This window comes from Cervus canadensis, unplaced genomic scaffold (assembly GCF_019320065.1).
Source record: "Cervus canadensis isolate Bull #8, Minnesota unplaced genomic scaffold, ASM1932006v1 Scaffold_043, whole genome shotgun sequence".
Lineage (NCBI taxonomy): Eukaryota > Metazoa > Chordata > Mammalia > Artiodactyla > Cervidae > Cervus > Cervus canadensis.
Window position 1 is genome coordinate 3,393 of NW_025091425.1, and position 27,839 is coordinate 31,231.

Genomic DNA, 27,839 nt, shown 5'->3' on the forward strand with positions numbered 1-27,839 from the left:
GCCCTGGAGGAGCAGCTAAAGACGTGTAAGTACTTAATATTATGATTTTCTAAACTGTTTCTGAGGAAGACACTGTTTTCATGATCATGACCTTTAGATACGTAGGTTTGGCTGAAAAGACATGGAAGTACTTTCTGTACTGAACACAAATCAAGGCTTTCATTTGATTTGTAACTAAAGTGCTATTTGAATAAAGGGATTATTTGTGGCTTTTTATTTTAGCCTTTCCGTTGCCCTAGCACTTTAACCCAGAAGTTTATGCAAGGGAAATGTTTAATTGTGTTTCCATCCTAGCTTGTGTAGAGATTTCTTCTAATCGCAAGCCTGTGATTATGGCAGAATTAAGCACCTAGCTTCTATGACTATGCAACATCTTAGAGTTTAGCCTTTGGGAAGGGTGGGAGCCAAGCATTTACCAAAGACACACTAAATCGCTTTGAAGTTGAATAAATAGACATTTGAGTGAATGTGTATGTCCATTCAGGGTCATCAGGATTGAGTTTGAGGGTTTCCATCATGCATCTTCTTTGCATCTTCCTACCTTGATTCTAGGTATAGACAGGACACTGCAGTAGTTCACTATTTAAGAGTGTTTGTGGCACTGGGAACTATATTCAATATTCTGTAATAAACCATAACAGAAAAGAATATGAAAAAGAATATATATATAAGACTGAGTATATACACATAACTGAGTCACTTTGCTGTATTATACACCAGAAACTAACACAACATTGTAAATCAACTATAGTTCAATTAAAAAAGAGATAAATGCATATGTTCTGGGAAAAAAAGTGTCATTTAGGGAGCTGGGTAGTGAGGGTGGAGTAGGGAAGGGAGAAGGTGGGAATGAAGAGCCCCCAAGGACAAAAGTAGAAAAAAGAGTGTTTGTGGTCACTCCATGGGTTGTGGGACCAGCCTCTGTCCAAGCCACTGCAGTCGGTTTGGAGGTCACAACTGCTGGTGCCACACACACAGACCAAGAGGGCAGGAGAAGATGTGTTACTCACATAACGGGGCTTTCTAGAGAGCTCAAGGCGGTCTCCTAAACTGGTCCATTCGGTTTGCATGAAGGACGGGGTAAGTGGCTTGCTTTCTTATTATGAGTGGTGCTGGGGGTGGGTGGGGGCGGTGGGCAGAGGAGTGCCTGGCTGTCTCCTCCCTCTTGGCACCCTTGAAGGAGTTCACAGGTTTTTTTTTAGGCTTGCACAGTTGTGGGGCAAAAGGATCAGTGGGACTTGAAAGCTTTTGTCACAAGCAGAGTCTGGCATTTATATATATATATATATAACCAAAAAGGAATCCAGAGAAAATTAGATTAGGGCTGTAAAGTTTTGGGGGGATTAAATAAGCTTTTCATATGGAACTTGAGGTACAAAGGAAGCAGTGTAGAACACTTCAGTCTCCTGGCTGCAGTGGTTGGGTTTATTACCAAAGCGTCTAGCAACAGTGCGTTCAGCATCCTTACGTGTTCCTGCTATGGCAGTGCCTCCATCTCTCCTTCAGTCTCTCCCTTCCTTTTCTGTACGTTGTTGCCAGGTTAATTCCCTGCCCTTTTAGGATCTCTGCTCCCAATTTTAGATTAGTCTCCATTGCCCATGGGATTGAGTCCAGAATCCTTTGCAAAGAGGAAAAGGCCCTTTAGGTTCCAGCCTTTAGGAGAAGGCAGCCCTGCAGTCAGGGAGTGACAAGGTCAAGGACCCAGCGGGGAGCTGGGCGCTCTGAGACCACGCTCAGGGTCTCAGACCGACTTCCTGATTTCCGTCTTGGCCCCTTGATTTTCTTTTGCTCTTCCCTCTGCCTGGAATGGTGAATTCTGTCTGTAAACATCCTGTCTATTCTTCTTGGCCTATATCTTATCCTTTATGAGAAGAACATCCCTGATCTCTCTGTTAGTTGTGGTATCTCCCTCTTCTGAACTCTTATAGCAGTTTGGATTTTTTTCCATTGGGAATTGAGAGAAGTCCCCTCTCGTTCATAGTATCATGTTGGGGACATAGCTAGTGTGTAACGAATGAATCTCATTTTTCTTTAAGGAGAGATTGATGTTGTGACTTCTTCTTTCTTTTAAAGGTATGGAAATTTCTAAGAAGATTTAGTGATGGCTTTGTGGATGTTCTTGTCAACATTAACTTCTCCAGGACAAGACATGCCATTTAACTATAACTACTTTTAAATTGTTTATTTATTTTTTCTTTTTGACTGTGCCAGGTCTTCGCGCTGATGCTGCGGCTTTTCTCTAGATGTGGCAAGCGGGGCCTACTCTCTAGTCGCGGTGCGCGGGCTTCTCTTTGTGGTGGCTTCTCTTGTTGCGGAGTACAGGCTCTAGGGCATGTGGGCTTTAGTACTTGCAACACATGGGCTCAGTAGTTGCAGCTCCCAGGCTCTGGAGCACAGGCTGAACAGTTGTGGTCCACGGGCTTAGCTGTCCTGTGGCATGTGGGATCTTCCCAGATCAGGGATCAAACACGTGTCTCCTGCAGTGGCAGACAGATTCTTTACCACTGAGCCACCAGGAAAGTCCCTTACCTACTTTTTAAAATCTTGAATTCACTAGATGTAAATGTCCTGTGACTTTGTGTACCTCATAACTTCTGTAACTAAAAAGATATAATTTTATTCAATAAGTGACCCTTTAAAAATAAATTGGTAGATTTAATTGGAAAAAGTTAAAGAAAGTATAGTATTTTTTTCCTTGCACAAAAGGTATATTCAAACCATTTTTTTAAAAGCAGAAGCTGTAGATTTATAAATCTTGACTGTAACATTAGAGGGTGTCATGAATGACGGAGGAAACCAAGAAATTAAGACAATTTAAACTTTTAGTATGAAAATTTAAATTTTTTGTTTTTGTTTGTCATCTAAAGAGACTGATCCCAAATTAAAAGAAGTGGCCAGACCCATGTCATGGATGCTGAGAGTACAGAACTTCAAATAGGGCACCCAGTATATTATAGAGACCACATAAAAGTCTTTTGAGGGGGGTTGTGATTGTTTTTATAAGTCAGAATCATTATAATTGCTCCTTTAATATATAATCAATGCTCTAGGGACGGTTTGGGATTTTTACAGTATCTCCCTTTTACTATTATTTGCCTGCTTTCTATAGGCAAGAAACCAGGATATAATAAATAAAATGATATTTTTGCCCTAGAGCAGGTCAGTGCCTACTGGGGACTAAACTACAGTGTAACAAGTGCTAATTATTAAAATAATCAAAATGTAATGCTAGTCTGGGTCCTGAAGGGTGAACAGGAGTCCGTGTGAGGAGGGGAAGAGTGGCAGGGCAGGGGAGAGAACACAAAAAGAGGCCCATGGGTGCCAGAGAGCCTCATGCTCTTCTGGAAAGTCGGCCAGTGTTCCGGAGCCTGTGGCGCAGGCTCAGACAAGTGGAAGATGAGGCTGGTGGGCTGGAACCAGCTCGTGGAAGGCCTTTGGTGGCAAGCTGGTCATGGCACTTGATTTTTATATGCATTCGAGAGCCATTCAGAATTTTAAGGTGGGGACTTCCATGACTGTGTTTGGGCTTTAGGGTGATGACTCCCAGGGCGGTGGGCTGTGTGAGATGGGGAGGGGTGGGGGCACAGCAGTGGGGGGCTGAGGCCCCGAGAGGGTCAGGCAGCAGACAGGAGCACAGGTGACGATGCATTCAGGGCGCACCTGGAAATGTCATTGATAAGACCTGCTGAACGACTGAATAGGGAAGAAAAGGAAAGGAAAACCTGAGGTGAAATGATAGCTCTGCGGTTTCAAACTCGAGCCAAGGGAAGGAATGGCTGATGACCCAAAGAGGTCACATGAGCTAAAGAGAGAAGAGAAGCCAATGGATGCAACGTGATGGCTATGCTGGTCACTGGGGGATGTGGTTTCAGTTGAGTGGAGTGAGTACCAGTAGAGTCAGATGGCCATGAACTAGGAGTGAGGAAGTGATGCCTGGTTTTTTGTTTTACAATATTAGGCAGTAAGGGATGGAAAAATGTGGTAGCTTAAAGAGGAAACATATTTTAAGAAATATATTTCTGTTATAAAATAAATACTAAGGAGATTTGTAAACCACAGAAAAGCATTTTAAAAAAGAAAAAAGAAAAAAAAATCAGCTATTATCCTACCATGAGAGACAAGCGACAATCAGCATTAATATTTTACATTATTTCCTTCCATTTCTTTGTGATTTTTTTCTGCCTGATTGTGTGTATGGGTGATTTTATATACTGAAGTCTGATTTTATTTCTCTATTTATTTTTACAGAAGAGACAGAGGGTGCACCAATAGGTGAACGTATAGGAACCAGTAGAGTGAGAAAAGCTGAGGGTGGTTTGGGGAGGGGTTATCTGTGTGAGGGAGAGAATAATTGATGGATGTAGATTCTAGAACATGCAAGAAGGATTAAAAACATAGAAGGTTCACCTTACCAACTTGAGATAAGGAAGAAAGCATGAGTGAAGATATATAGAAATTTAATCATCATAAGACAGACCTACATGTATATCAGGGAGTGAGACTTTGTTTTTCTCACTCCCTCTTGTCAAAATTAAGCCACAGAACACTCACATGCAGAACAAAATAGAAGTGAATTCAACTTGATGACATTTGACTGTTTTCACAAACCTGCAAAATCAACCATGCTTTTATTTTATTTCAGCGAATTATCTTAGCTATTTGGCACAGATAGGTTGTGTTGGGATATTTTTGGTTGGAAATGGCAGAAGCCCAGCTTAAACTGGCCTAAACAAACAAACATAAAGGAATTTATTGGCACGTGTAACGGAAAAGCTCCAGGGGTTCAGCCTTAGTCACAGCTTGATCCAGGTGATCAAATGACAGGAAGAAACTCTTTCATCTTTGCTTTCCTGTGTTTGGCTCCATCCTGAGGCAGCTTTTCCTCAGTGGTGATGGAGATGGCCAGTTTTTATCTCATTGGCTTAATTCCCATGAAAAAAGAGCTTGTCTTTCCCTGAAGTTTGATCAAGTCATAGCGCTAGGCTCTCCCTGGCCAGGACATGGGGTCAGGTGCCTCTCTCTGAACCAGTCCGTGAGCCAGGGACACGTGGGTTTCTCATTGGCCAGGCTTGGGTCACGTGCCGACTGCTGGAGCCAATCAGTGTCGTTAGCCTCTCCTAACCTTAAATAGTGGGAGAGCCGTGCTTCCCACACCAAAGAAAAATTGGGATGCTGTTACCAAAATGGGAGAGAATTATAACAGGGCAGGCAGAGAAAAAGCAGGTGCTCCATGTAGGTCAACTTTCATATTATTTCAAAATAATCTTTTGATTTAATTTTTATTGAAGTATAGTTGCTTTATACTGCTCTGTCACTTTCTGCTGGATAGCAAAGTGAATCAGCCATATGCATACATATATCCCCTCTTTTTAGGATTTCCTTCCCATTTAGGTTACCACAGCGCATCAAGTCGAGTTCTCTGTGCTATATAATAGGTTCTTGGTAGTTATCCATTTTCGGAGAAGGCAATGGCACCCCACTCCAGTACTCTTGCCTGGAAAAACCCACTGACGGAGGAGCCTGGTAGGCTGTAGTCCATCGGGTCACTACGAGTCAGAGACGACTGAGCGACTTCCCTTTCACTTTTCACTTTCACACATTGGAGAAGGAAATGGCAGCCCACTCCAGTGTTCTTGCCTTGAGAATCCCAGGGACGGGGGAGCCTGGTGGGCTGCCGTCTATGGGGTCGCACAGGGTCGGACACGACTGAAGTGACTTAGCAAGCAAGTAAGTTATCTATTTTATACATGGTAGGGTATATATGTCGATCCCAGTCTCTCAATTCATCCCACCCCTTAATTTTCAGTGTGTGTGTGTATATATATGTTTTACAAATATATTTGGATAAGAAACAGTATTAAACAAGTTGAATCAAATTTAATGTTTGCCTTTGAAAATAAAAGATCATAGCCTCTCAATTTAAACAAGGTTTTTCAAATACTTCTTTCATTTAAAACTTGTAAAGTGATATTTCATTAAGATTTTTCTGACAAAGCAGTTTTATTGTTATGGAAGGTAACAGCTATAGAGAAAAATATCTTGGAATAAGTTACCATAAAACGCATCAAACCTCTGCCTTTTTAAAAAGCTTAAATTACATATCTCTGGTCTTGAGTTTCCTTGGAATCCTTTATAAATTTCCCATGTCTATCTGTGTCAGCTGAGCCCTTTCCTGATTAAAGATCTGAGTGTATCTGATAACCTTGTTTCTCCTTTGTGAAGTGACATGCAAGGCTGTTTTCTGAGGGTGAGGTAGCTTACTTACTACTCAAAAATGTTACCCATTTTCTGGGGGTAGGAGCGTATTTAGCATTGAAAAAACCTGCATTTTGGAAACAGAGACCTGAGTTTAAACTTCTGTCCACCCTTTACTGTGCATGCGTGCTCAGGTGTGTCTGACTCTTGGTGACCCCATCGACTGGCTCCTTTGTCCATGGAATTCTCCAGGTAAGAATACTGGAGCAGGTTGTCATTTCCTTCTCCAGGGGATCTTCCCGACCCAGGGATTGAAACTGTGTATCCTGCATTGGCAGGTGGATTTGTTACCAGTAGAGCCATCATAACATTGGGATAATATTAACTGTTCAGAGTAGCCACCTTCATTATTATCATCATCATTCTCAAAATTAAATATTAAAATCATTTTAATAGCTTATCTTTATTGAGAACTGCATACCATAGAGTGAATTCTAGTACTTGAAGTACATCATCTCACTCACTACCCCTGATAATGTGATGAAGACAGTAGTGCTTTTTCATTTTACAAATGGGGAGATGGGACACAGAGAAGTTAAGTAACCTCTTAAGGGTTACGATGGTTATTGACAGTATACTTAGTATCCTAGCATAATACTTGGTATTATGTGTTGTCCCCTCCCTCATAAATTGTAGCTAGAATTACTAGGTGGTTTAAGGGTTGTTGAAAAGATTTGGCAGTGCCTCTATCATGAATCACTGATGGGAAAAGTGCATCAAGGGCCTCGCTGTGGTTAGAAATCTCACATTCCCATTGGTTGTTCATCAACACATGAGTAGATTTTCCTCGGTAGGACTCTGTGGAGTAGCAACAGGCAGAGAAGCAATTGGGCGTGTTCATTCAGGGATAGAGAGGGATTGGTGACCAGCAAGTGTTGCCGAAATGTTTGACTACAAGGCACTTGCTAGAGAGAGGGGGAGGGGAAGCACCAAGGGGCTGAGAAAGGGTAGAGCCGAGACGGTGGGTGGACTGGAGGCTTCTTTGGGATTGGTTGGGGGGGATGGGAGATCAAAGGAAGATTGTTTTCCCCCCAGGGAGTGGAGTTGTCTGCTCTAAAATATGAGAGGTGAAATAGTTGCAGGAACTAAGCTCCATGGAGCACCCATGGGAGTAAGTTATTAGAAGAGCAGTAAAAATTTCTGGGGTAGAGGAAGTTAGCAAAATGTGAAGCAAGAGGTCGACTGAATGGTTTTCATGGGATTTAAAATTGTCCAAGATAATGATGGTGAGAAAGAAAACCTTTGAGCCCAGGCCAAAATCTTCAGTGCATCCGGGGTCTGTTATGGCAAGGTTCTGATGCCAAGAGGAGAATTTTGGAGTGAAAATAAAATTGATCTCAGCTGAAACAGTGCTTTGGAAGTTGGAAGTATTCTGGCTCCATCTCCTGTTTGGAGACACTGGGACAAGGGAAAACTAGCTGCTTATTCCCTAGGTTTTGAGAAAAGTGATACATCAGGGAAAACAAGGTTCCTTAAGGAGGAGAGAACATTCCTGCCTGCCTTGTAGCAAAGGATACTTCTACAGCCAATATTGAAATAATCCAACACTGTGTGCTTCTTAAAATGAGAGCAGGAGAGGGGTAGGGAAATTGCAATTTAATTTTTGACCCATTAAACCCCATTCGAAGAGCGAATGTTACTGAAGTTCTCCGGTAATATTATGCATTCTGGAAGACAGAAAGGGACCAACATTGGCTAAAGGGTCCAACCCAGGAGAGAGACTGAAAGCTAACTACTGTCCTAAGGAGTTTTGAGATTGTGAAGACATGAATGAGATTACACATAGGCCCAAACAGTCAGTGATAAAACATTAATTCTGTCCAAAATCATATGTAATTGAATGCTTGGTGGAATTGATTTGAATTTCCCTGAAAAGTAAGAGTCATCGTAAAAACCTCTTACAGAGAAAATTAAATGATTGCACTTTATTTGGAGGACTGTAGAGTGGGTAGAAGGAAACACTGTCAATTAATAAGCTTATTCCAAAAGTCAATCATGAATGGTAACTAAAACTAGATCATTGGAACTACACAAATGATCCCCAGAGGTTTTCATATTCAAATTGTACTGTTTACAAATCACAAGCTTGGCCTCTTTTGTTACACTGCAAATAGGGAAAAAGAAAAGACTGCAGACTGTTTTCTACTTCTTAGATCATCGTTAATAAGAATAATGCTATATTTAGAACACTTTTCTTGATGAATAAATGAAAAATAAATAATTTCTTTGCCATGGAACTATGTTGTTCTGGAAAGCTTGGCAAATGAGAACTTTCTGAATTTTAAGGTAACTGTAGCCACCATGCTTGAGGAGATATTAATTGGAGTGGCTGGCGGCTGCCTGATATTTATCATCTGTGTTTGTTCTGGCGAATGCGCCTAATGTATCCATGCCGTGGGTTCATTATTTTACCTCTGAAACCCTTCTGTTGGTCCCTCAGGACAGCTATTTTATGCAACCCAGAAACTAAGCAAATATAGTGACAAAAATATTTTTATTACCAAGTGCTACTGAGAAAGAAAAAAAAGTAGTGGTTTGTATTTGCCGTAGTAACTCAGAATAAGGTCTCTACATGATCGTTGATAAATGGACATCATAGTGGAATAAGAAGGGGCTTCTCTGGTGCCTCAGACAGTAAAGAGTCTGCTTGCAGTGTGGGCAACTTGGGTTCAATCCCCTGGAGAAGGAAATGGCAACCCACTCCAATATTCCTGCCTGGAAAATCCCATGGATGGAGGAGCCTGGCAGGCTACAGTTCATGGGGTCGAAAAGAGTCATACATGACTGAGTGACTTCACATGGTGGTATAAACTGATGAAAGGCTTTAGGTGTTTGGTGTGGCTATTTAGTTTTATATAGGTATATGCACAAAATGGGCTTCCCTGGAGGTTCAGTGATAAAGAATCTGCCTGTCAATGCAGAAGATGCAGGTTCGAACATCCCTGGGTTGGGACGTGGGGAAGATTCCCCTGAAGGAGGGGATGGCAACCCACTCCAGTATTCTTGCCTGAGAAATCCCATGGACAGAGGAGCCTGGTGGGCTACAGTCCACGGGGTCACAAATAGTCAGACATGACTTAGTGACTAAACAGCAATGCACAAAATACATTAATGAAGAAAGAACAGGCAGAGGAAAACCAGCCAACCCCGAAGAGCAACCACAGACATGGAGCTGGCTGGAAGGCAGCTCACCTTCTGGAACCTTGACTTAAAAGCAGTCCGAGCTTATTTATAGTTAGAGAGAAAGTCAGTGTCTCTGGTTCATTTTGAGAAGGTGTGCAAAGCTAGTAGGAAGCAGATGGGTGTGTAGTGACTAGCAAATCTGGATCAGTATAGACAGTCAATCTGAGAAGGGTTAGGAAAGAACCATGCTGGTTTCACTGGAAGTGGGCTAGAAGTATTTGGTGGAAACTTAGATGTAAGAAAGTAGTTTTGAAACTAACGGTTGCTTTTTTTTTTTTCCTTTTTCTCACATGGCCTCAAATCAGGGCAACTTTGGTGAGACAGAAATCACTAAACACTGTACCACTCTGCAAGGGTGTGTCATTTTTAAACTATCAACTGTGAATTTAGCTTTTCAGCAATCCCCAGAGTAGGGGAGATGATAGACTAGTGGTCTACCCTCAGTCATGCTTGACTCTCCAAACGTTTTTATTGATGCAGTGGCTGAGAATCTGAGTCAGAGCTTGGGCGCGGGTGACCTAACTGCAGGAGCTTATGGTGAAACTCAGTGGGTGACTTTAACCTTTTCTTTCTCCTTGTACACCTGTCCTTTGATAAAAGAAACTAAGTCTTTGCTAACAAAAAGAGACCCAGTGATAATTAAATGCCCAGTGTATTTTTATAAACCTAGTCCAGAATGATTAATATGTGTTCCATGGTTCTTAGGAAGTGTTTCTTATGGTTTAAAAGTTTTTTTTTCCCCTTAAGATGGGATGTGACCTTTTGTTTAAGTAATATTGTGCTGCTACATTTTTTTCTCAAATATGATGTCACTTTCCACAAATTTTCAAATGCTGGGTGTGTGTTAGTCGCTCAGTCATGTCCAACTCTGCCACTCCACGGACTGTAGCCCGTCAAGGCTCTGTCCATGGGGTTCTCCAGGCAAGATTACTGGAGTGAGTAGCCATTCCCTTCTCCAGGGGATCTTCCCAACCCAGGGATCGAACCCAGGTATCCTGCATTACTGACAGATTCTTTACCATCTGAGCTACTAGGGCAGCCCACTTCAAATACTGTATATGCTCAGAAATAAGACACTGTCTTGAAACCAGAGAAAGCAATATAACAATAGGCTTTTAGTCATGCTTCTGGAAAAAGCAGGTTTATCACATAAGTTTATTCTGTAGCGTATTGGTTCATGGGATTTGAAAATGGAGGAAACTACTTGCTACAATTAATCTAAGTCCTTTAGTACCATTTTGTTCCTTTACTCTTTGGACCTGAGAAGTATGTCTTCTTCGAATATGCATCCTGGGCATGACTCTAAAATGGACAGTGCAACCCAGCTCTTAGTTCCAGCCCCTTCCTCGGGGCCTGGCCCCCTTTCTCATATGCCTTTCCCGTCATTGACACTGAGGCACACCTGACAAATAATAGAGAATTTGAATTTGTAACTTTTGCCACCAGGTAAAATCAAACTATATTTAAATCATGGCCTTTCCAGACCCTTAAAATTATTCAAATATATGGTTGCCTACACCACTGAATAAAAATGCCAGCCCACCTGCTTCTCCGTACTCACTCCTCTTCTTCACTTAGTTGTGGCGGTCAGAAATCAGGGGTGTGTGTGTGACTTTCTCAACTTGCTGCATTTGTCATGATATTAAGGCATTAGAACTGTGTTAGTTGGCAGGGCTTTCTGTTAGCTGTTTTAGCTTCAGTTCCACATTTCCGGGAGTAGTCTGTGGGCATTTAGTCCCTGGTTAGATTAGAGACAGCTGTTGTAGCCTCTTCTATTTCCCATTTCCTCTCTCTTGAGCAGTAGACTGGCGTACATTAGAATTAAGGTGGAGCTAATGAAGAACTGACTTGCTCTCCCAATCTTTGCCAGACAGAAACTTTCTATTTTCCTAGCAGGGCCTTTGAGAATAGGGTAGACCAGCTAGGTAGGAGGCATGGAGTTGGGTCCCCTCGCCTGGGTGGTTGCCTTGTTAGGGGGTAGTTGTCTTCCTCAGGACCTGCTGCAACCAACCCTTATTGTTATTGGGCCCAATAGTAGATGAGATCTCAGGGTGCTCCCACAGACAGGCACAAAATCTGGCCTGGGAGGAAAGAGCTTATACTGCTAAGTAATTGCAGGATTTTGTAAGTTTCTTTTACTACAATCCTTGGGAACATGTGTGGAAATGGCTTCTAAGGGTGTGAGACCAAGGAGGAAGGAGTGTATAAGGAGACTGAATTTATTATTTAACAGATTCTAGACTTAATAATTCAGTTGCATGGCTGGGACTCTTAACAGTTTAGTCAACTTGGTTGATGAACTTTAACTGAAGGAGTTTACACTCTCACCAGGGGAGGAGTATGTCAGAACTTTCCTGGTGTGATGGGGAGGAGGGAATACAAAGGTTTGCAGAGATAGGAATGCTGGTATGGATTTTTCAAGTGTGAGCTGCTCCCCACTGCAGAGGAGACCCCCTTCCCCAAGGCACTGAGCAAATTGAGAAACACATAGTGAAGGGAGTATCCAGGGGGGTCATTCTCTGTAACGTGGCTGTGACAGTGGGAGATGCTGCCCTCGAGACGGGTTCTTTGTTTCCTTAAGGGGACGGGATCCCAGAGAAGCAGAGGTCAGGAACTCAACCACCCAGTCAAGAGGGAGGGGATATATGTGTACTCACAGCTGATTCACATCAGTATACAGCAGAAACTAGGACAGCATTGTAAAGCAACTATGTGTGCATGCATACGCAGTTGCTCAGTCGTGTCCGACTCTTTGTAGCCCACCAGGCTTCTCTGTCCGTGGGATTTCCCAGGCAAGAAGACTGGATTGGGTTACCATTTCCTCTTCCAGGGGATCTTTCCAACCCAGGGATCAAATCCACGTCTCTTGCGACTCTGGCATCGGCAGGCAGATTCTTTACCCCTGAGCCACCTGGGAAGCCCCAAAGCAACTATACTCCAATGAAAAAAAAATCAAGAACTCAATCACCCAAGACAAGATAGGCATACTCACCATCATGGGCAGTAGGATGAAGAGGCACATTGTTTCATCTTGGAAGGAATTTTGAGAATAGCTGGTTGATCACACTTCCCTGGGGATAAATGAGAAGCATAGCCTCAAGGTTCCTTTTCTCCCTTTATGTTTTGTAAGAGGAAGACTTCTGGTGTGTGAGCCAGAAACTTGAACTGAGATCATCACAATGGAAAGGCATGGCTTCTTAACCCAGTTTCCAGACTCAAGTCAGATTCAAAGTGATCAAGGCCACATTTCCTTGAGGGAATTTTAAACATGGCTACATACATTCATGGTAGAGATTCTTTCATGTCTTCTCAGAGTGTGTTCATTCATTAGAGCACCTGTGCCCAGGACAGAAGGAAGTACCTGGACCTTCTCGAGATTTCTAGGCACTGGCTCTGGTTGATATTAATGCCTGAGGATGCAAAATGCCACTCTGGGCCATCAGTCCATGTGTGGGCTTATAGTGGTCAGGGAAGCAATGGAATTTTGGCTAACCTGAAAACTGTGGTGAGTCCAATAGTCTGCAGATCCCGGGCTCTGGTCATTTCCTTTGTTTGTGAGTTCATAATCAGAGTAGATGTATTTGGAAACTGAAAGAATTCCCACATTGGCTGTCATGGTAGGAAGGATCAAGTAGAAGCCCATGGAATTTCCCTTCGTACCAGAATAATATACAAACAGGAACACTGAATTCCTGGAGTTGCAGGAATTAGTGCCCCTACCAAAGATGTGGAAAAATGAAAACATGAAGACACTTCTCATATCTCCTTTTAACTTGTCTGTTTGGCCTGTGCAGAAGGCAGATTTATTTTAGAGAGTGACTTTGGATTCTTGTAAGTTTAATGAAATGATGATTCCAACTTCAGCTGCTGTTCAACGTATGGTATCTTTACTGAAAACAATCAACATAGCCCCTAGCTTCTGTTATGCAACGTTTGTCAAATGCTTTATCTCTGAACCAGTTTGCAAGGATTACAGAAGCAGTTTGCTTTTACCTGGTAAGGTCAACAGTATACCATTGTAGTCTTGCTGCTCATTCTGTATTCTGCAATATCTTGATGTTATTGACACCTTATAGCACATCATACTGGTCCAGTACATTGATGACATTATAGAGATTAGACCTGATAAACAGGAAATAACACATCCTTTAAATACTTCAGTGAGACACATTCAGTCCAGGGGGTGCAAGATAAACCTCAGTCTTGCTACCAAGTAATGTATCAGTTAGTGTCAACTTAGGGTAAAGGAAACTACATTAGCTGAGAATTTACCATTAGGAATTGATTAAGCAGGTCATGGAGGATTGAGGATGTGAGAAAGGAAGACTGAGATAATAGGGAGCATCATATCAGGAAGTGGCTGCGACTCCTAGGGAAGGGGTGACAAAGGAAAAAGGTTGGGGTTGCCAGAATCTAAGAGCTGGAAGAGGAGAGGGGTTCTCTGGGCTTGGGATGCTAACTTCTGGGGAGAGGGCGCTGCCAGGCCGGTGTCACATCTGAATTTTGTAATCCAGCAGGAACCACAGCTGGAGGCCACATAGTATCCGTGGCCTGCCCACTTGAGCTGTGATGACCAGAAAAAGAGTGTTAACAAGGCTGGTCCCATCAGCCAGCTCCTGGGCTGCTGCAGGCAGGAGCAGCGCGCGGAGCCGGAAAGGGCAGTCCTTTCCCCTTTCCTGCATTTTGTGTCTCTCGAGCATCCCCTTTGGTGGAACCGAACGGGGAGCCAGGTGGCAAAGGAGGCTGTTGCTCCGAGTCCTTGCAGTGTGTGGGGAGGGGGGGGTCCCGCACAGCTTCCCCGCAAGAGCAGATTTTGTCTGGATAGGCCACACAGTTGTTCCAGCTGTCGACCGCTTGGTGTTAATAATTTGTGCGGGTTTTCCTTCCCCCTTATTGACGTCAGCCTCCATCGTGGTGAAATTGGGGCTGGGGCAGGAGAAAAAGGGAGGGAAATTGGTGAAAGTTGCCTTCCCCTTTTTGTTTTTTAGGCAGTTTGATTTATGGTACGTGGTCCCTTCCCTCCTATACCCGTGTGTTTTGGTTCTCTTGGTAGAAGCCTTATTCTCAAGGTTTATTCCCCTTTGTGGTAAATTCAGGGGGATTCTTGTCCCGGAAGGCCTTCATTCACATTTCCCGTCTTCAGTGTCTCTGCTTGTAGGCACCTGGGCGTTGACTCCTGAACTATGTCTCAGAACTGTTATTTAGAAGTGGACCACTACCCTGAAACTTCCAGTTTCTTTTTTTTTTTTTTAAATTAATTTATTTTTTAATTGAAGGATAATTTTGCTTTACAGAATTTTGTTGTTTTCTGTCAGACATCAACAAGAATCAGCTGATTCACAGTACACCCATGTCGCCTCCCTCCCGAGGCTCCCTCCCATCTCCCTCCCCAGCCCACCCTTCCAGATTGTTACATAGCTCCTGTCTGGGTTCCCTGAGTCATATAGCAAATTCCCATTGGCTGTCTGTTTCACATATGGTATTGTAAATTTTCATGTTGCTCTCTTTATACATCTCACCTTCTCCCTCCTTCTCTCCCTCCACGTCCATAGGTCTGTTCTCTATGTCTGTTTCTCCATTGCTGCCCTGCAGATAAATTCATCAGTGCCATCTTTCTAGATTCTGTATATGTGCATTAGTATGTGATATTTATATTTCTCTTTCTGACTTATTTCACTCTGTATAATAGGCTCTAGTTTCGTCCACCTCATTAGAACTGACTCAAATGTGTTCCTTTTTATGACTGAGTAATATTCCATTGAATATATGTACCACAGCTTCTTTATCCATTCATCTTAATGGACATTTAGTTTGCTTCCATGTTCTAGCTATTGTAAATAGCGCTGCAGTGAACATTGGGGTACATGTGCCTTTTTCAATTTTGGTTTCTTTAGGGTAGTAGTGGGATTGCTGGGTCATATGGTGGATTTATTCCTAGTTTTTTAAAGGAATCTCCAAACAGTCTTCCATAGCGGCTGTATCAATTTACATTCCCACCAGCAATGCAAGAGGGTTCCCTTTTCTTCACATCCTCTCCAGCGTTTATTGTCTGTAGACTTTTTGATGATGGCCATTCTGACTGGTGTGAAGTGGTGTCTCATTGTAATTTTGACTTGCATTTCTCTAATAATGAGCAATGTTGAGCATCTTTTCATGTGTTTGTTAGCCATCTGTATGTCTTCTTTGGAGAAATGTCCGTTTAGGTCTTTCTCCCACTTTCTGATTGGGTTGTTTGTTTCTGTGGTATTGATTTGTATGAGCTGCTTGTATATTTTGGAAATTAATTCTTTGTCAGTTGTTTCCTTTGCTACCATTTTCTCCCATTCTGAGGGTTATCTTTTCACCTTGTTTGTAGTTTCCTTTGCTGTGCAAAAGCTTTTAAGTTTAATTAGGTCCCACTTGTTTATTTTTGTTTTTATTTCCATTACTCCCTAGGAGATTTCTGCTGGTCAATGTATGTTGACTTGCCCCTTGTCTAGGGTAGCAGGATTATGGGCCAAATGTGTGGAGATATTTGGACCAGTGAACTCCTGAGCAGTACTGTCAGAAGAGGCAGAGTGGTTTGGCCTCTTCCGGCTCATCTCCTGTGAATCGGCTTCCTTTTTACTTTGTCGTTCCCAGCATGGACTAATTCAATCTTCAGTCTCTCTTTTCTAAACAAAGACTCCAGGGTGAAATCATCTCATTCTTTGTCTTTAGTGCCGGCAGAAAATAGAGCCGTGATGGCCACGACCAAGGGCTTTCTAGGCTCCGCCAGTGGCTGCTTTCTCGCCAAGCCAGGGTTTACATGGCTTTCTGTCCTGCTCTCCCTGCCCACATCCTTCCCTGCTTTTGGGAACAAATCTTGTGATCCGTCAGCAATCACAGCTGCACAATAGTCACTGCCCTTGCCCTAAAGCTATAGTGACCAGGAAAGAAAAATGATCAAGTCCTCCATGAAGATCAGCCCTCCTTCAAGGGCTCCGTGGTAAGGGGGTGCCCTGGTCTGACCACAGGCTATTTTCATCAGTTTAGAAACTGAACAGAAATCTGCATTGCATGTGCCTACAATGAGGCTGCACAGGCTGTAGGTTAGCAAAACGTAAGGTTTATTTGCCTTTGATTCACATTCTACACATTCCCTGTGGGAATCATCCCATGCTTCAGAGGCTTTGTATGTCTTCGGCACTTGTATGTCTAGGAAAATTGTCAGTAAGTGAGTTACTAAGGCCGGTTGACAACAGGATCTTTCAAAACACACTCTGTGAGGGGAAACAAGTACAGTGATCCTTTAAGATGGTGCACGGGCGGGGCAGCCCAGGTGTTCGGACAGCCAAGGCGTTATCCCAGACTTGTGAGTCTTCCCAGGTATTAGAATTCTGAAGGCTGAAGTTTCTTGCTAAGTTGCTTAGCTGTCAGATAAATTTATCACCCCAGTTGTTTTGAACTGCCCTGAGATAATGTCCCCTTTTCATCAATAAGAAATGCTCTTTCAAAAGAAGCTGGTCTTCACACCAAAGGGGTATTTTTTTTAGATGCTTAACATCTCTAGATCTTCCTCTTCCCAGGAATGTTTATTGCTGCTTGATGAACCATTTCTTTTTCTGAAGGCAACAGCCAGTGCAGTCGGGGCAGGACCACATCACCACAGCTGAGAGGTTGCCGTCCTCTCGAACAGGACAGGGCAGCACTTGGCTCTCAGGCAGCCAGAGTGGCTTAGCCCTCTCTGTCCACAAGGAGATTTGGTTTAGACCAGCCACTATTTTTTGATTTAACTTTGATTTGGACCTGGTTGTTCAGATGAATACAGTCTAATATAACTGCTGATCTGGAGAGGTTTTCTGCCGAGAAAATGTCAATACATAACTATGTAGCCATTTAACAAGTTGTAAAAGATTGCATGCCCCTGACAGCATAGAGGCTTAGGTCTAATGCAGATGAAACATTGACTAAGACCCCTCTGCCACCTTGGTTCCCTCTTATAAATGGGATGATAAAATCAGAGAGATCCAGCTTGGGAGATAGAGGTGTTTCTCTGATACAAATTAGCATGGGCCCACAGTTTATGAAGCAGGAGCTGGAATTACACACACAAAAAATCACACACACATACAGATTTTTATTGGAGTATCAACCCAGTGAATCTTAAGGGAAATCAACCCTGAATACTTGTTGGAAGGATTGATGCTTGAGCTGAAATTCCAGTATTTTGGTCATCTGATGCAAACAGCTGACTCTGGAAAAGTCTCTGATGCTGGGAAAGATTGAGGACAGAAAAGGGCGTCAGAGGATGAGATGACTAGATGGCATCACTGAGGCAATGGACATGAACTTGGGCAAACTTTGGGAGATGGTGAGGGACAGGGAGGTCTGGCGTGCTGCAGTCCATGGGGTCGCAAAGAGTCAGACACGACTGGGTGACAACAACAACAACAGCAGAACAACATGGTTGCTTTGCAGTATTAAATTAGTGTCTATTGTTCAGCAGCCTTTGGTTTGAATTCTGGCTCTAAACTTGGCCGTGTAACCTGGGGTGCAGTACTCCACCTTTCAGAGTCTCAGTTTTTCATTTTTAAATGTGACTAATCCTCATTTTGGGCTTCCTGGGTGGCTCAGTAGTAAAGAATCTGCCTGCCAATGCAGCAAAGGTGAGTTTGATCCCAGGGTCGGGAAGATTCCCTGGAGAAGGAAATGGCAATCCACTCTTGCCTGGGAGATCCTGTGGACAGAGGAGCCTGGTGGGCTACTGTCCATGGGGTCGTAAAGAGTTGAAAATGACTGATCGACTACACAACAGCAGCAGCAACAAATCCCCGTTTTTCAGGATTGTGACGAGGATTAAAGGAAATAGTAGACTTGCAGGAGCAAATGCCTGGGGCAGTTACATAGGCAGGTTGTGAGACGGGGATGAGGCTCAAAGCTTTTGCCAAGAGTGGTGTGGAGGCAGCGCCCGCTCCAGGGGAAGCCACCACGTAGGTTTGTCACAGGAAGTGTTTTTCACTTTAACGTCTTCCTATTTGAGAGGCAGAGCGGTGAATTGGGATGTGCAATGTGGTTTTGGTGTCAGATGGGTGGGATTTCAATGTTGGTCTCACTTGTTGGACTTGCATATTTGTTCACTACCTGGCTCTCTGAAGCTATTTCCTTAGAACTGTTGGGAGAAATCGCACTGGTGCATGTGGAATGTCTGGCATGTGGAATCTGACACATGGGAAGGACTCAATGATAATGCTGTTTTTACCCGTGTAGTCTTTAGTCTCCAGTCTTTGTATCATAGAATAATCATTTGTGGGATGAAGGGAGCATGTAGTAAAGGCAGGCATTATAACTTAATTGAAGGTTTAGAAAATGGCCATCTGATAAGTCTTACAAAGTGTATTTTTAAACATTTAGTAATATATCTGAAGCTTAATTTATTACCCAATAAATATGGCAGCTATATTGTCATTTCCTGCAAATTAGATGCATAAGATATTGATTAATTTTATACAGAGAGTGCAAGTTGGGTTTTAGGGCATTTAATAATTTATGAGGTAATGGATTAAAAATAATTCACTATTTTCTTACATTTGGGGAAGTGAAATATATTTTAAAACATTGAATATATCCTTGAGCTGAATCACACAAAAGGGGAAAGACTTAAAATACACAGATATGTCACTGGATAGGAAAAGAATATCTGTAGCAAGAAATGAGGCATTCTGTATGTCCACATCTGCCAGTTACAGCTTCAAAAACAATTTCACAATAACTCTGGCCATTCAGAACCAGAGTAGATGGTTCTGATAATCTTGAACAAGTTTGTCACCATCATTTTCCTAGTATCTGTACTGACGGGTTATAAATCCATTTTAATTAAAAGTTGTAAATAGCACCTAAAAGTGTTATACCACTTCAATAAGCATAGCACTGGGTCTACTACAGTATGACTTTGACACCTTTGAATTAAAAAATGATCCAACTTTATCAAGAGGTAAATGAGGTTGATCATTAGCTGGTGAATTCAGATTATGGGCTCAATTTGGACAAATTAGATCACAGGGTGGTTTTTACCCTCTTTGGGAGTATTTTCTGTGTGTATGGCCAGTGTTCAGCAGATAAATTCCAAATCTCCACTTCCTTTCTCTGTAGAGGTAGAGACAGTATACTGTGTTACTGAAATACTCAATGGAAGAACTTGAAAGAAACAAAACTGTCTTTAACTCGTCAATCCCCTTTTGCTCAGAACCAAAAATGAAGTCTCTGTGTAACCAAATGGCTCATATCAAATGTTTTTGATCTCTTAGAACAGAAGAGTCGATAACAGAAGATGACAAGAGGAGGTATGTTTGGTGTTGAAGCTGCCTTTAATTTGAATAATTTTGGCCACACCTCATGGATTTAATTTGTCACAGATTAATTTAACTCACAAATTTAATTGACCCCTGGGTAGCACATTGCCGATAATACAGATTCCTCCAGGAAAACTTCTGGCGCAGAGAACACAGGTGGGAGCATGCAGTGTGATAAAGACCTTGCCCAGAGTTCTTCTTTATCTTTGCTTCTTCCAAACAAGTGTGGTTGGCCCTGTGCACGCAGCCTGTGCTAGTTTCCACTTGTGGGCTTTGGAGGAGCTGTTCTCTCAAATTGGATGACATCTCTTCGTTTCCTCTGCCTTCTCCATCCTTCCATCCTGTGACTAGTTGCACTTCATTCTCATTACTCCTTACCTCTCTCTTTCTCCTCACTTTATATCTACCTACACGTAAAGTGTTTCTGTGTGTTCATAGCACCTACTACCACATTAGTCAAATTCTTGATAAATATTGACCGATTAACTGTAACGTGTCACGCTACTGATATTTATTGCTCCACTGAATTCTAAAAAAATCCCAACTCCTTCTGTCTCATTGCAAGTAAAATATCTAAAAACTACTCTACAACTTTCTTTTTTTATGTGTAGCTTTTCTTTAAACATAGAAAAACAATGATCTTCCAAGGACAATAATATTCTGGATTCTACTTTTGAAAAGTCGTGAATTAGTTTAATAATTCTGTAGTTGTTTGATAGTTCCCCTGATATCATCACTTTCTGCACATGTATAGTAACCATGTAGTTTGGTCTGATTTTTCTGTTTCTGCTTCTTTTTCATCAAGAAACTATGGAGGAGTGTATGTTGGTCTGCCATCTGAAGCTGTCAATATGGTGTCCAATCAGACAAAGACTGTGCAGAAAAGTAAGTAAAACTCCGTGATATTTACTGTTTCTACATGCTTTTTTGTTTTGTGAAAACAAATGTGAAACTGGTATTTCCACTTGCCTGGCTCACCCTAAATATTACTGAGTTTCAGTGAACCATGTATAAGAACCATATTTGGGACTTCCTTAGCAGTTCAGGGTGGAGACTTCAAGCTTCTACTGCAGAGGGCATGGGTTCAATCCCTAGTTATGGAACTAAGATCCCACACGCCACCAGGCATGGCCTGAAACAGAAACAAACAACAACAGTAACAGCAAAAACCCGTATGTGCTCACTGTAATCATTTGTTGAAACTGCCACCCACGTGATGAGAATAATTCCAGAACAACAGTTAGCTTCTGTCTGTGGTTGATCCATGGATATTTTAAATTTCATATTAATTTCAGTAATGATCAGTGTGAAAGCAAATGTTTCAGTAAATTTATGGAATTTTTGTAGAACATAAAGGTAAATTCCTGTTATATATTATAAATGTAACTGGTAAGTAGCCTGGTGATTAGAAGAAAATTAACTGCCTTTTGTATAATGAAATGAAGTAGAGGCTCCTTTTTCTGAGTTTTAGTAGGAAGTAATTGTGGGGCTAATGAAGTCCTTCTGATAATAGGTATGATTGCAGCCTTGTAGATAGATAGCTTCTTACTTAAGTGAAGTTTTAATGTGGCTTGTAAAGAACACTGATTTACTAATCACTATACAGTTGTCTGATATGTGATCTTTTAAAGAACTATTGCTATGTACACATATAATTATATAGATGTAACATGTAATTTAATTTGTACACAAATATAATAAAAATATTATATTATTTTTAACATACCATGGTTATTTGTTCCTCATTGCTTTTTATCTACTTGATGATTTAGACTAGCAAATATGTATATATCCTAGCTATTTGTAGTTCTATGGGAAACTGGAATATGTTTTTATAACTGAATATTTAACTTTTCTTAATTTTCTTTTTTAAGATTAGAAGAAAATATCATGACTCAATAATCAAGAGGTACTGTACATTTTTCTAAATAATTCTGTATATTTAACCTTGATCAATGATCTATAGATGCTCTGTATAAGATTAGGAGGGATCTCATCTTTCAGTTAAATCTGTGGAATCCAATATGTTTTATTGTAAAGAAGTCTTTAATGATTAGATTGATTTTCTCTGCAGTTAACTTAGTTTTTTTCAACTGCAACTTAATTCATTAAGTAAGAACAAGCTATGTGTTTGCTTAGACTTACCGAGGTTTCACTCTTCATTGCCAAATTCTTTGAGGGGCTATGACCTTGAAAATGATAGACAAGGAAAGACTAGAGAGGCTGGGAGTTAGATTTGGCTCCATATTAAATGTTTGGCAATAGCCAGGGGTAGTTGATAGAAGATTTATCAGTACCAAAACTCCAATAGAGATAGGTAGTCATAAATGTGCAAAGATGCAGTTTTGCAGGAAGGAATAGTAAAATTATAGACCAAGTTGAAAAGATGAAGCACTGTTGACCTGATGAAGAGTGTGGAGTTAGAATTATATTGATACAATGAACAGGAACAAAGATACAAGAAAAATTGCTTTCATTAGCTACCCTCTGGGTACCAGACACTCTAAAAGATACTGAGCAACCCTAGCGCCAAAGAGTTTCAGTTCACCTGGTCCACAATGCATGCAATGCTTAGAGCTTGCCTGTCTTTCCGTCTTGCCAAACATCCAATGATCAGGAATGCTCTGTCTCCTGAGATAGCCCGTTCTCTTTTGGGAGTCAGACAACCTTGGTTTTGAGTTCAGGCTCTTTCTGTTACTAGCCTGGCAAGTTACTTCCCCCGATATTTATCTTGATGGGGTCTTGTTAGGATTAAATATGAAGTCAATGATACCTTCTGCTGTAGTTGTCATTGTCAGCATCACCATCATTATCATCATTGTACCATCATCCTTTTTTGTAATCAGAATCCAGCCATTGGTAGACCAGAAGCAAGACTGATTTGATGTTGAACCGACTTCTTGCTCAGAACCAGTATGGGTACTGGTGTCTGGGTTGATATGGGCTGCATGCAAAATAAACTCACAAATGGAGACAAATAAACCGTCCAGTTGGAGGAAAGGGACATGGAAGCTTTAACTGGTTTCTTTGGGATAAGAAATACAACAGTATTAGGCGGCCACTTCTTCAAAGACTTTCTCATCAAGGCTACAACATTATGGAGCATTATTGCCTAGTGCTCATATCCATGTTCGGGTGTTGAGTTTCTCTTTAAGTTGCTGGAGATTTTCTATTTCTAGTATTTTTAAGAGTTCTAAATCTCATGTGAATTTCTAAGTTCCCTGCTGTTTTTTTCTGATGTGACTGTATTTTTTTTATTATCTGAATCAAATAGAAAAGATAATCTGGTTGAAAATAAGCATACATTAGTGTTTACCCTCCGAAAACAGGGTGTATTTCAGAAAGCATCTGAACAGAGTGGGAAGCAGTGCTGTGTAGACAGAGAGATCAGGAGACTCGGCAGGTCTGTTTTAACGCAGGAGCTTAGATGAATCCCTCACTTTCTCCCAACTTCACCCAATTTCAATTTTCACATGAGAGAGTTAGACAAGATGGTTGTGGAACCTTTGTATATGGATCTGAAATTTCCTGATAATAGTGGAACCACACTGCTGGTGAATCAACCCACATAATGTTAGATGGTGAGCTCGAATATTTCCCTTCTGCTCATGGCTGTCAGTATGAAAACAGACACTATTTTATTACCATCCCTCTCTCTTCTCATCTTTCCCCATTCTTTAACTCTACTGCTGAACAATCAATTTACATCTTTTGAATTATCTGAGAAGTTTTCTACATTGAAAGGCTGTCCATTTACTCAATAGTTAAGCATCCTAGGTGGTACTTATCTGTGAGGTGTCGGAACATGTGGTGTCTGAGCTTAAATTATTGGGCAGGAATGCTGATGATAAGAGACATTTTATGGAAGAGATTGGAGATTCTTGTGTTTTTTGACCTAAACCAGAGATCAAGTTGCCAACATCCATTGGATCACAGAAAAAGCAAGAGAATTCCAGAAAAACATCTACTTCTGCTTCCTTGACTACACTTTAGCCTTTGACTGTGTGGATCACAACAAATGTGGAAAATTCTTAAAAGTAGTCAATAGACCACCTTACCTGCCTCTGAGAAACCTGTATGCAGATCAAGAAGCAACAGTTAGAACCAGACATGGAACAAAGAACTGGTTCCAAATTGGGAAAGGAGTACGTCAGGCTGTATATTATCATCCTGCTTATTTAATGTCTATACAGAGTTCAGTTCAGTTGCTCAGTCATGTCTGACTGTTTGCAACCCCATGGACTTCGCACGCCAGGACTCCCTGTCCATCACCAACTCCCAGGGTTTACTCAAACTCATGTCCATTGAGTTGGTGATGCCATCCAACCATCTCATCCCCTGTCGTCCTCTTCTCCTCCTGCCTTCACTCTTTCCCAGGATCAGAGTCTTTTCAAGTGAGTCAGTTCTTTGCATCATGTGGCCAAAGTATTGGAGTTTCAGCTTCAGCATCAGTCCCTCCAATGAATATTCAGGACTGATTTCCTTTAGGATGGACTGGTTGGATCTCCTTGCAGTCCAAGGGACTTTCAAGAGTCTTCTCCAACATCACAGTTCAAAAGCATCAATTCTTTGGTGCTCAGCTTTCTTTATAGTCCAACTCTCACATCCATACATGACCACTGGAAAAACCATAGCCTTGACTAGACGGACCTTTGTTGGCAAAGTAATGTCTCTGCTTTTTAATATGCTGTCTAGGTTGGTCATAACTTTTCTTCCAAGGAGTAAGTATCTTTTAATTTCATGGCTGTAGTCACCATCTGCAGTGATTTTGGAGCCCCCCAAAATTAAGTCTGTCACTGTTTCCCAGTGTTTCCCCATCTATTTGCCAAGAAGTGATGGGACCGGATGCCATGATCTTAGTTTTCTGAATGTTGAGCTTTAAGCCAACTTTTTCACTCTCCTCTTTCACTTTCATCAAGAGGCTCTTTAGTTCTTCGCTTTCTGCCATAAGGGTGGTGTCATCTGCATATCTGAGGTTATTGATATTTCTCCCGGCAATCTTGATTCCAGCCTGTGCTTCATCTAGCTCAGCATTTCTCATGATGTACTCTGCATGTAAGTTAAATAAGCAGAGTGACAATATATAGCCTTGATGTACTCCTTTCCCTATTTGAAACCAGTCTGTTGTTCCATGTCCAGTTCTAACTGTTGCTTTCTGACCTGCATACAGATTTGTCAGGAGATAGGTCAGGTGGTCTGGAATTTCCGTCTCTTTAAGAATTTTCCACAGTTTGTTGTGATCCACACAGTCAAAGGCTTTGGCATAGTCAATAAAGCAGAAATAGATGTTTTCTGAAATTCTCTTGCATTTTTGATGATCCAGCGGATGCTGGCAATTTGATCTCTGGTTCCTCTGCCTTCTCTAAAACCAGCTTGAACATCTGGAAGTTCACGGTTCACATACTGTTGAAGCCTGGCTTGGAGAATTTTGAGCATTACTATGCAGAGTACATCATGAGAAACGCTGAGCTGGATGAAGCACACACTGGAATCAAGATTGCCGAGAGAAATATCAATAACCTCAGATATGTAGATGACACCACCCTTATGGCACAAAGTGAAGAGGAACTAAAAGCCTCTTGATGAAAGTGAAAGAGGAGAGTGAAAAAGCTGGCTTAAAACGGCGTTCAAAAAACAGCGATCATGGCATCCAGTCCCATCACTTTATGGCAAATAGATAGGGAAACAATGGAAACAGCAACACATTTTATTTTTTGGGCTCCAAAATCACTGCAGATGGTGACTGCAGCCACAAAATTAAAAGGTGCTTTTGGAAGAAAAGCTATGACCAAACTAGACAGCATATTAAAAAGCAGAGACATTATTTTGCTGACAAAGGATCATATAATCAAAGCTATGGTTTTTCCAGTAGTCACGTATGGATGTGAGATTTGGACTATAAAAAAAGCTGAGCGCCGAAGAATTGGTGCTTTTGAACTATGGTTTTGGAGAAGACTCTTGAGAGTCCCTTGGACTGCAGGGACGTCATACCAGGCCATCCTAAATGAAATCAGTCCTGACTATTCACTAGAAGGACTAATGCTGAAGCTGAAACTCCAATACTTTGGCCACCTGATGTTAAGAGCTGACTCATTGGAAAAGACTCTTATGCTGGGAAAGATTGAAGGCAGGAGGAGAAGGGGACAACAGAGGATGAGATGGATGAGTGGCATCACCGACTCAATGGACATGAGTTTGAGCGTGGTGAAGATGAAGATGGTGAAGGACAGGGAAGCCTGGCGTGCTGCAGACCATGTGACCACCACAGACGGACACAACTGAGCGACTGAACAACAGATGTGTAAAATCTTAGTGACCCAAGTTCACGGTTGAATTGGTTACTTTTTGAAGCTATTGGCTCAAATGGTAAAGAGTTTGCCTGCAATGCAGGAGACCCAGGTTTAATCCCTCGGTTGGGAAGATTCCCCTGGAGAAGGAACTGGCAACCCAACCCACTCCAGTATTCTTCCCTAGAGAATTTCAAGAGCAGAGGAGCCTGGCGGGCTACAGTCCATGGGGTTGAAAAGAGATTTGGACACAACTGAGCGGCTGACACTTTCGCTTTCAGAATCTCTTAAAATTGGCTATGTCTCCAGATGTGTAGTTTCTTCTGCAGATGACCCAAGGGTGGAAGTTTTGCCTGTCGAGATGTATGGGGTGCTGCCAGAGCAGTAATGCTTCTCAAATGCCCGTGGATGGGCTTGCTACGTCAGATCCCCAGGGAGGATGGGGATGGCTCGCCCCCTCCCAGGAAGGTCTGACTGAGCAGGGAAGGCGTGGGGTTGTGGCTGAACAATCTGTATCTTGTGCTGTGGATGGGTAGCTAGATTTGGGCATCATCCCATTGGTGTATTGGGTTGGCCAAAACAGTTCAATTCATAAGATGTTGTGGAAAAACTCAAACGAACTTTTTGACCAACCCATAGTTTAATTATAAGCTGAGAGTCTCTTTCTCCATCCACCTTTGTCTCTTTATGTAAATGTCATCAGTGCTTCACCCACCGCTGGCAGCATTTTCATTCTCAGCTCGATGTTAAACGGATGTTGAATGTGTGCTTTACCAAAAAGAAAATCAGTAAAAAATTTGCAGGCTTAACAAGCTGATGTATTTTATCCAAGTGTTGCCTTTCGTGCTTCCTAATAACCCTTTCCCCTTTTATTCTCACCCTCATAGCCTGTTCATCAAGATCTGGATGAAATTTTTCCTTCATGGGATTTTGTAACATGCACAGACATTTCCAAGGAAATTCTAAACAGTCTCCACGCCTCCCCCGAAATTCTTAGTTGATAGTTAAAACCATGGGTACATACTGAATGTTGTGGTACTAGAAAGGAATTGGTTAAACAACATGCTTGGATATGGAGCTTTCTATGATCCGTCTGCAGAAGGCAAACTTATGAAGGCTTCTTGCCCAGCCGGTCCCGTGTCCCCACTGGGGTCTCACCTGAACATCCCCACAGCTCATGAAGATCATGTCTTTTCACTGATGCTTTTTTTGATAGTTTTTATAAATCAAAATCCTTCATCTATTTATAACTTAAAATAATAAGGCACTATCAACGAGTTACCCAAAGTAATATATTTGTGTGTTATTTTTCACTATTTCTACTTCATGTTGATTTTTAGCTGTAAAATTGATTAAATTGATACTTCCTGCTATCTCTTTCCCTTTTTTACTATTGGTTTTCAGCTTTATTTAAATGTCTAAGGAGTTTCTTTATTGGGAACAACGCATTACATGGCAATACTTCAGCTGCTGAGGTTTGCATTGCATGCTGTATGTACATTTTGATTAAATTCCTCTTTGTTTTAGTTAAAGGCTTGTGTAACTACAAGTACTTCATAGCCATCAAGTCTCCCATTCTACCTGTGTGTGATCATAGCATCTTATCATGTTAATTCTGTACTACTTTCGAGGACTTGTCACTGATGGTTAGTGGGATATTTGGAAAGTTCTTAATTTGATAACGACCTTGTACTGAAGTGTAAATCACTCAATTGTATTTCAACAATTAAAACATTTTTATCCCTCTTTACCTGGATTTCTTCATTATTTTTCAGAAGAACACTTTCACATGTTGTGAAGTCAC

General features: G+C 41.7%; 1 protein-coding gene across 1 annotated transcript; it reads left to right on the plus strand.

The window, feature by feature from the left end:
- On the plus strand, positions 1-27,785 carry CUNH12orf75 (chromosome unknown C12orf75 homolog; the record flags this gene model as incomplete). Its single annotated transcript, XM_043460286.1, has 5 exons — positions 1-25; positions 19,704-19,739; positions 20,554-20,633; positions 21,623-21,657; positions 26,923-27,785. Coding segments are annotated over 4 exons (146 nt in total), but the record flags the coding sequence as incomplete, so codon positions are not given.
- Positions 27,786-27,839: the final 54 nt, after the last annotated feature.